At 34.4% G+C, this 10366-nt stretch overlaps 1 protein-coding gene across 1 annotated transcript; it reads left to right on the plus strand.

Annotated features, from left to right (window-relative positions):
* Positions 1–3170: 3170 nt before the first annotated feature.
* LOC133683086 (transcription factor UNE10) lies at positions 3171–7747 on the plus strand. Its single transcript, XM_062106601.1, has 6 exons — positions 3171–3451; positions 3577–4273; positions 4384–4485; positions 4924–4989; positions 6789–7145; positions 7349–7747. The coding sequence occupies exons 1-6, from the start codon at positions 3345–3347 to the stop codon at positions 7433–7435; spliced, it is 1416 nt and encodes a 471-aa protein (XP_061962585.1). The 5' UTR covers positions 3171–3344; the 3' UTR covers positions 7436–7747.
* The last annotated feature ends 2619 nt before the right edge of the window (positions 7748–10366 follow it).

Genomic DNA, 10366 nt, shown 5'->3' on the forward strand with positions numbered 1-10366 from the left:
GCATTTCAATTCATGAATCATAAAATAATAAAATAGAATATAAATTTTAAACCTATGTTTAAAATAAAAATATTCCTAAATTATATTATGAAAAATCTTAATAAATAATAAAATTAAAATTTACATATTACATCATAAAATAGATGAAGTAAGAAAAAAAAACCAAGTTGAGAGGCTGCTGAACGTCCCTCATGTGTAACAGTTCAACTCTAGTCAAATTAAATTGAATTTTACCCCTTTTTTTATTTTACTCGAAACAAATAAACTAAAAGTCTAATGTAATTGAATCAAATAATTAATCTGAACAGGATGAAATTGCTATAACTCTACCTTGACAGCGTGCATGACTGACAATAATCAGAAGTTTTATTGACAGTCTGTTGAAACCGAGGGTGGTGGTGACACGTGGTGAGCTCCAAACAACCGTGTCTTGAGCTGGATAATAAGACTACACGTGTGAAGCGCCAACGTAAAAACACAAATCCGACATCGCAATTTCCTAGAAACCATTTCTCATCCTCATGCCATATGCCATGGGAGATTCTGACGAGGGTGGTCTTGCTTGCAAATTGCATGTAATTTTTATATATAAATTACAGCATATATATATATATATAATAATATTAATAATTCAAATCCATTGGAAAATTAAAAATTGGTTGTGAAATTCACAGTAAAAAAAGCTAGAGAAGCTTTTTATAATCTTTTTGAGAAGCTCGAAGCTACAGCCCATCTCTGAATCATACATATCTCAGGTTTTGTTTTTAGTTTATTTATAGATAGACCATTCAAATTTCAAACTTGTGCGTTCGCATAAATTTTAATTTGTTTTTGATAGTTTCTGTTTTAATCAAAACCTCAAAGGTATTTTTATTTTATAAATAAAATAATTAATGTCTTGGATTTAAAATTGAGATTTAATGACTTCTCTTCAAAATCTAATAATTTTTTAATTTTTGTTATTTATAGAGGAGATTCGGGCTCAAATCCAGTGGAACCTCTGTCACGCACCTTCCGATGGTAGATCAGATATCGTCCGGATTCCAGTGGCACTGCATCCGCCTTTGTTTTCTATCAGCTGCCACAAAAAATTTCCGCCTTTTCACGCTCCACGTGCATTAGAGTTCTTTCTTATCTTTCGCACCACAACTGTTCTGAATAGGACAAGCTTCATTTATTCAAAGTTTACACTCGATACTTACTATTAATAGTATTTTCTTCTTCTTCTTTTTGCTAGCGTATGCGGGCGTATATATATAGTTTGTTTTTTTATACTAGTTTTTACAGTTTTATATATAAAAAAACTATTTTATGTTAAGATTAAGGAATTAAAAAAAAATATTTTCTATTGATGATTCACATTTAAAAAGATTTGAAGGCTGCCATTTTTGTGGTCTCTCCCTCCTTTTAGAGCGTGTTTAATAGTATGGTTACGAGTGCTTTTCAAATAATTTTTTGTGTTAAAATGCATGTTAATGATATTTTTTTAGTTTTTAAAAATCATTTTTGATATCAGCACATCAAAACGATTCAAAAATTACAAACCACATCTAATTTTAACAAAAAAAATTTTTTAAATTTAATCAAATACAAATTTAATCGCGGAGCGAAACAGGCTCTTGGTCTCTCTCCTCTACCTAACTCCGTGTATTCTTGGCACCTAACTCTGTCTGTTCTTGGCTAGGTTGAACCTTAACTTAAACCTAAGTTAAGATAGGAAAGACTTGAGGAGTGAAAAGATTATGGTACAACCAAACCCTGTGCACCGGCCAGGTCACCCTGTCGTTGATAAACAACCTCTTTTAAATAAACAATCTTTTTTAAATTATCTCACGTCAATTTTTTTTTTCAATAATTATCTCTCGTCTTGCTTTACTTGATAATGGTCTTTTCTCTTTCTGTATGTATTTGATTGTGAAGGTTAGACAAAACTCAACTTCCAAATTAGCTAGTATATCCTTTAATTACTTGGTTCGATACATTTTTACCTTTTAATTCTTTGTAGTATTGATCACTTCAATTATGATAAAATTTATTTATTATAAAAAAATTAATTAATTAGGTTTTAACTACTTTATAGGTACATTACATTGCAAATCAAATTTTAAAAAATCAAGGTTTTACAAAATTATTTGATATTGTTATTAAACTTGGTCTAATGAGTAAATCTTGAAACCTCCCAATTCAACTTCTTGCTTAGTCTAGATTTAAAATTAAATTACGTAAAAATTATTTTAATATGACCTAGTCAACTTGGTCAGTCTAAAGGCAACTCAATCGATTGGTAAAAAAAAAATTAAGAATAAAATTGAAAAAAAAAGATGAAATTAACAAAAATATACTCTCCTAGCCTTTCTTGCCTACCCTATTTTTTTTAAATTAAACTTTATGAAAGTTGTTTCAACATCATTCAGTCAACTTGACCAATTTAAAAATAACTTGAATGTCTAATAAAAAAAGTTTGAGAAAGAAAATGACAAAAAATAATAAATTAATTGATAGGAAAAAACCTCTTAACTCAATTTATTGTCTAACTCGGATTTAAAACTAGATTAAATAGTAATTTTTTATTGTAATTTAGTCGATTTTATAATATGATTAAAAAAAATAGAGATAGAAAGAGGAATGGAAAGGGAAAAAAAGTAGAGGGTTTAGCTATTAATATAATCTTACATACACACATAGCGCGGGCTCAAATAAATAAATAAATATATATATATATATGTGTGTGTGTGTGTGTGAAATACTACAATTAGCATGTAAAACGAAATTTATTTTCTTAAATATATCAGATCAACTAAAACAGCATATCCTTAAAATTATTTTTAAAAAATAATCTTAATTGATTCGTAAATTATTCTAAAAACATTTGTTACCATTGAATTACATATACACACGTAAGCACGCGTTTGAGTGCGTGTGATCATGATAGCTTTTGTATTGCTAGTATTTTTTGCTATACTCTTATCATTGAGAAATTATCTTGGGTGGTTGTTTCGAATAGACATATTGCTGTCAATTATTTAATGCTTAATCCATGATTACTAATGGAAAAATAAGAGAAAAACTCTCTCTCTCTCTCTCTTTTGGTCGAATTTTCAATTTTACCACACATATTGGACTAGAATAAATTCTTCTCTCTCTCAAAATGTTCTGATATATCACAGCCATAAAAGAGCGCAAATCTACACATCAGCCATGACAACAACAACTCCATTCCCATAGCCATATGAACCACCAGTATCCCTCTCAGAAACACACGAAAGTCGTCTGCAGAATCTATTCAAAGAAAAAGATAACTCACTTTTTTTCAAGTTCATATCCTACAAGAAAACTTTCTCAAAATGAGTCATCAGTGCGTTCCCAGCTGGGAAGTTGATGACAATCGCACCACAGCTCCCAAACTCTCCCTTCGCTTCCACTCCAATTCCAGCGCACCAGACGTGCCCATGTACTGATCTCCCCTACTCGTAGATGCATATAAGATTGCCAGATCATGTCAATATATATCTATATGCGTGTCTGTGTGTGTTGAAAGATATGTATAGTGATGATATAGGGTGTTTCCTGGTGCAGGTTAGACTACGAAGTAGCAGAGCTAACATGGGAGAACGGCCAGATAGCCATGCACGGCCTAGGACCACCGCGCGTGCCAGCCAAACCAATAGCCTCCACTTCACCCTCTAAGTACACATGGGACAAGCCACGCGCCAGTGGCACCCTTGAATCCATTGTCAACCAAGCTACATGTGTCCCCCAATGCAACAAAGCAACTTTTGACAACAGTACTGGTTCGGACCATGACCTCATCCCATGGTTTAACCACCATAAGGCCTCAGCCTCCGCCACAATGACCATGGACGCTTTAGTTCCTTGCTCGAACCGGTCTGATCAAGGCCGGACAACGCAGGTGATAGACTCCGGCCCAGCGGGATTAGGCACGTGTGTGGTGGGTTGCTCCACTCGTGTGGGGTCTTGCAGTGCCCCAGCTGCCACGCAAGACGAAGATGGTCTCCTCACTGGGAAACGTGCGAGGGTGGCGCGTGTCCCAGTACCACCCGAGTGGAGCAGAGACCAAAGCGTCAACCATAGTGCCACTTTTGGCAAGAAGGACAGCCAGCAGATGACGGTGGACAGTTGCGAGAGAGAGTTCGGTGTTGGGTTTACCTCCACTTCTTTTGGGTCGCAAGAAAACACCAGCTCAGGCACCAACCCATGTACTAAGACCCTTACTGCTGACGAGAATGACTCAGTTTGTCACAGCAGACCACAGGCAAGCTAATTTATTTTGGATATTATGTTTTATCAATTTATAGTATCGATCGGAGTAGTTTTGTTTTTTGTTATTATTTTAATTTTTTGGGTTTGTTTTGGTTTTAAAAGAGGGAGGCGGGCAAGGAAGATGACAAGAAGAAAGGAAATGGGAAGTCCTCAGTTTCCACCAAAAGAAGCAGGGCTGCTGCTATCCATAACCAATCTGAACGAGTATGTTCCCTCTCCTGGAAAATGTCTTACAGCACGAAATAAATTAATAGAATATTAAAAGAAGTTTGTTTCGCTTTAAGTTAATGATAGGTTCCATAATTGGAGAAAATCATGGTGTTGGAATAGAAGATTTGACTGAACAAATAATTGGATTAACACAGGAGATCTCATGAGAATTTAATTATTAAGTGTTTACCACTTTAAAGCTTTATAATAAGGCTTCAGTTTAAATCAAGTCCTTCTGTGGACTTTTTGCAATTGACCCATCAGAGGTCCTTGTTATTATTATTATTATTATAAAATCACTTAAATATCTAATTACAATTCAACCATTTTAACGCTATATATATAGGTTTCAAGTATCATATTATGCACCATCATTGCTGGTACCGAATCCTTTTGTTTTTTGTTCAATGTTGCTCTCGATTTTATTGGCAGAAAAGGAGAGATAAGATAAACCAGAGAATGAAGACACTACAGAAATTGGTCCCCAGTTCCAGTAAGGTACGAAAAGTTTCTTCGGTAACTTTTCAGTGTATTACAAAGAAGCTCTTTAAATTTTACCCATGCGCGTTTATGGCACTTGATCACCATTACATATTGTGCACCTACCAATCTTGTTTAATAATTAACATGCATCCTCTCGTCAAAAGTGGAAATAGCCACCAATTATTGTGGTCCGTCTTGGGTTTTTTTTTTTAAAAAAAAAATTATGGTAAGATTATTTCCCAGCCAAGCCAGTATCATACACCGAGACCAAGTTACTTCTAGATTATTGCAAAACAAGAGGGTTAAGATCGGATTACTTCCTGAGAAAAAGAAAAAATTATATAATTGCTAGGCCTCTAGTATGGCATGTTTTATGATCGCATTTATGCAAGCACAGTTCTCTCTCGAACTGGCAAAGTTTACTCACCATTTGATGATATTGAATTCTATGGGAAACTACTTGCCAGTCAAAACCGTGGGATGGAATTCAAAGAATCCATCCTCCGAATTCAGGTTTTTTATACTTTTTTTTTAGCAATTGTTTGTGGAGCTCATAATGTCTTTTGCTGCAATCAAATATATGTTGGTGTTGTTTTTCTTTTGTTATGCACTTTCTTTCTTTATTTTTTTTCCCGTATTGCTGTGAACTTTTCTTTGAAATAGTAGAATTTCCTCTTCACCTTTATGTTGAAGCAATAAATCAATCATATCACAGTTTTCCTCATCATTTAATTAGGCAAATTAATGATTGGCACCGTAGTTTTTGTGAGTTTTAATCCTGCCAAACTGCAAAAAAAGAAAAGAAAAAAGGAAATTCATCTTGATCATTCCATTTATGCAGGTGTTTCCATGTAAAGAATGGTTATTCCATGAAAATATATCAAAAAAAGAAGAAGCTATACACTAACTCTTTTAACTCTTTAAGGCCCATCTCAAGGTGGTCCGTGCTGAAATTCCCAACTAGTTACTTCAAAGTATATATGATAAGCAAAAGGAAAAAGAAAAAGAAACCCCAGTAAAGTGGCTACTATCACAAAAGTAGTTCCTACTTTGCTATCATATATTCTAAAGAGCTAGCCTCACATATCCTTGAGCATAGTCATAGCTACCTTTGTGATCTTGGATCTGGTTTGGAAATGTCAATATCCTTCATAAAAATCATGGTCACTTGGTATAGAGTGTCGGCATCGCATTTCAAACTTTTAGGTGCTCTTGTTATTCCCACTATAGGGGACAACTTGGTGACGGAAAAGCCTGCCCGTGTTGCTACTCAATAATGCGAGCTTGCTTCAGAATTTTTTTTTTAAAAGCCGAAAATCTCACGTTCAAAACGTAACTAAGAATTACTAGCCATAAGTTCGAAGGTTCAGGTCTTGTCTTTATGGATCCATCTAATAATGTGTTTCTACATTAGATTCATGTCGTGTAATGCAGCTGCAGTAATAGCTTCAATAATAAATAATCAGAACAGACAAACACGTCATGATGGTATAAATGTGGTCCATCGATCTCATCCTTTTTTGCATTCAAATGGCTTAGAGTATCTTGGGACAGATCAAGTGATCCTAGTCCACATACCCAAATCGACATGGGGACAGCCTGACAGAAGGTTGTTTGGTACGAAGAAAACTACCTGCTATACCACATAAATCTTTCTGCTTATGCATGCCCTGATGCCTGCCCTTGTGTTTATGCATGATTTCAATTAAAATCCTTGCACGAGATGATTTCTTTAAATGAAAGAAAACATTATTGATTGGTATATATACTATCAGCTATGATTCCTTGATATATGTTCTCTTTGTTTGTATTAGACGGACAAAGCCTCAATGCTTGATGAAGTGATCGAATATTTGAAACAATTGCAAGCACAAGTACAAATGATGAGCAGAATGAATATGCAACCAATGATGCTGCCACTGGCTTTGCAACAGCAACTCCAAATGTCAATGATGGCCCCAATGAGCATGGGAATGGCCGGCATGGGAATGGGAATGGGTGTCATGGACATGAACACAATTGCAGCTCGTTCCAACATGACAGGAATTCCTCCAGCACTTCACCCCACCGCTTTCATTCCTCTGACTACATGGGATGGCTCAAGTGGTCATGACCGGTTACAAACCACGGCCGCAGACCCAATGTCTGCGTTCCTTGCCTGCCAAACACAGGTAATTATAAGCAGCATAAACTCTTGAGTCGGACGGCTTTGCAATCTCATATTGAAGAATTGTACAAGTGCTATTTGGATTTAATTTTAAGATTATTATGCCTTCAGACATCTGTCATTGTAAGCGTGGAATTGGGACAGAGCAGGATATATGATATCCCATGATTTCGAACTCAATGTACTGACTAAACCTTTTTGATGCAGCCAATGACAATGGATGCTTACAGCAGGATGGCTGCCATGTACCAGCAGCTACATCAACAACCTCCTGCTTCTAATTCTAAGGGCTAATTAAGGTTGTATATGCGCTCACTCATGGCTTTTTTAGAAAAAATCTTTGCCGGCCACAGACAAAAAGCAAAAAGGTCTGCTCATGGATGTGATTGTATTTTTGCTAGCAATGGTTATATAGATGTACGAGGCAGATGTTATTATTTAAGCTGCACAGATTAGCCAGGAAGCAAGGCTGATGCTCCCTAATTAATTATCTTCCTTTTTTTTTCTAAGTTTTCATTTATTGATTTCCAACTTAAAATTTGTAATACTTTTGGATTTCTGATCTACAAGGACAAGGCGTAATGATCTATCACTTTGTGCATACTATTTTTGGGATTCTCTACATTAATCAGTCTAAATTAAGAAGGAATTCAAATTCGTTATTAACCATGTGTAGAACATATATTTCCATTTATCCAGACTACCCCAAGGCTGTCAAACAAATCATAGAATTATCATGCTTTATGGTATATAATTAATTTAAGCACCATTTCGATCTGGAGTGCAAACAAATAGTGTTTAATTTGTATATAGGCTTTTGGTGAATATTCTAGGTACCCTCTTTAAAAAGAAATTACAGCATCTAACTTTAAGAATCCAAGCTCTAACCTTTTACAGTTAACTGTTCAGGGTCAAATCCATAGTTTAAATTAGGCCTTGTTTGACATGCTGATATGGAAACTGGATCGAGTTTATTTTGAACCATTTTAAATATTAATTATGTCAAACTTGAGCAATCGATCGGCCAACTTTAAGAATCCAAGCTCTAACCTTTCCCAGTTAACTATTCAAGGTCAAATCCGTAGTTATTAAATTAGGCATCGTCTAGTATGTTGATATGGATATTGGATCAAGTTTTATTTTTTACCATTTTTAATTTTGACTGTGTTAAACTTGAGAGCAATCGATGCATTAATTCAACCAAACTCAGGTAAGTCCTGGTAAGGTTAAATTCATGAAATTTATTTTTGTCTAAAAGGTGGTTTCATGTTATTTTTTTTAATTTTTAACCCGGCGATCCATAAATTAAATTGACCAGAGTCCGGTACTTGATTTCAGAAAACTATTCTCAAATCCCCATATATATATAGGCACACACATACATCCACACTGTCGGATAGATATTTTGTCAAGTTATATTTATCGATTTCTCAGAGGAGAAAGGTAAAAAAAAATCATGGTAACTTAACAAATAAATTTTGAGTTGTGACAAAACTAAATGTTATACCTCTTGCAAGATGTCTGATAAAAAAAATCTAGAACCGAAATGGAAGAGCAAATTTTGGGTTGATAGCATAAAAAATTATAAATTTTAATGAAACAGTACAATTTAAGATTTTTATTATTTCAAAATATCACATATAAAAAATCACAATTAAAAAACATGATATTAAATTAATATTGTGCGTTTCAGAACCATGATATTTAAAAAAATTATAATTAAAAATCATATAATCAAGTAAATATTATGTTTTGAAACCACGGCTTCTTATCATATTTTGGAACCACCATAGCTAGCTAATGAAATGGCTGAGAAGTTGCAGTAGCCAAATTGTTTCAGCCAACAAAATTCCAATAACCAAATCTCCCTCCACATCCTAGATATTTGAAGGGTTATTATAGGATTTACACATCCTATTTTCATGTCGTATGAATTTAGAATGAATTCCATAATAAATTACACCCATTTATCACACACACAATACAAAGTTTTCATTGCATAAATATCCATCTTATAAGAGACCTCTTTTCATTGCTTGTAGGATTAGGAAGTGGCTGCAGCCATTACGATAGTGACGGCGGTGGCAAACTACAATTTTTTGCGAGAGTTCTTAGTGTTTTGAGGACAACATCCTTATTTGTGAGTTTTTGAGAGAGAGAGAGGGGTTGTCCGCACATAAGCATAAAGAGAGGGGGTGGGGATGTGTGTGTATTCTGTGATACAAGGAAAAAGATAAATTTTATGATATATCATGATTCTAAATCGTGATATATTAAGTTGTCATTATTTTAAATTGAAAAATGATGTTATCGGAGTTAGAAATATCAATATTTATTAAATATCATAATTCAAAATAGCAAACATTATAATTTTACCAATATTTTTTAAACTATATTATTCCACCGAAATTTTTGTCTTGCCGTGCTAATTAAAAAAAAAAAAAACAATGGAAGAGGTAGTAACTTAACACAAGAAAGGGGGCAGCGCTTGTAAATGAAACCTGTCGTCATCAGGATAAAAATTCTCCTCCATTTATTTGACCAATTAATCATTAATTTTGACAGTGTCCTGCACGTTGTTGCTACAGAGAGACACCTAACATGAAGTGTTTGCAAAAAGACGAACATAATAATGATTGGATGCTCGCTTGTCAACTCTAGACGCTGGTCTAATAACTCAAATCATCATGCAAAATAATACCTTTGAATCCTTCGTGGCCTTCCAGGCCTTTTCGTAAGAAAAGCCAATTTCCAAAGCACCTTCTTGCTCAGTTTTGATTAAAGTTCGATTTACAAGTTACAATGCCAATCAACATGCATGGCCAGATCAGAATTATTGTAAGGTTTAATATCATATGTTCCCGATTATATGATTAATTAGTATATCATTTGATCCTGTCCTGATTAGATGTTCAATATCATAAGTTTGCGATTATTGTAAGATCTTAAACTGGACCCTCACCTTAGATTATATGTTTTTTTAACCTGAGTAGTTCGTCATGTTAATTAGGTCTAAGTGACAAAGAAAGGTCAAATTTTAGTTATTTTTAAACTTTACAACATGCTGAGTTGACGAATTGTATCGTGGAGCACATGCATATCTGCTCAAGTCTTAACACATGCAAATAACGAAAGTCATATGTAAGTAATGATGGAGGCCATCTTCTGTACATGCATATTAATGAGACCGAGGAGAGTCCGGCCTAGCTTCAAATGCTCGTCTGG

Source organism: Populus nigra, chromosome 2 (assembly GCF_951802175.1).
Source record: "Populus nigra chromosome 2, ddPopNigr1.1, whole genome shotgun sequence".
Taxonomy (NCBI): domain Eukaryota; kingdom Viridiplantae; phylum Streptophyta; class Magnoliopsida; order Malpighiales; family Salicaceae; genus Populus; species Populus nigra.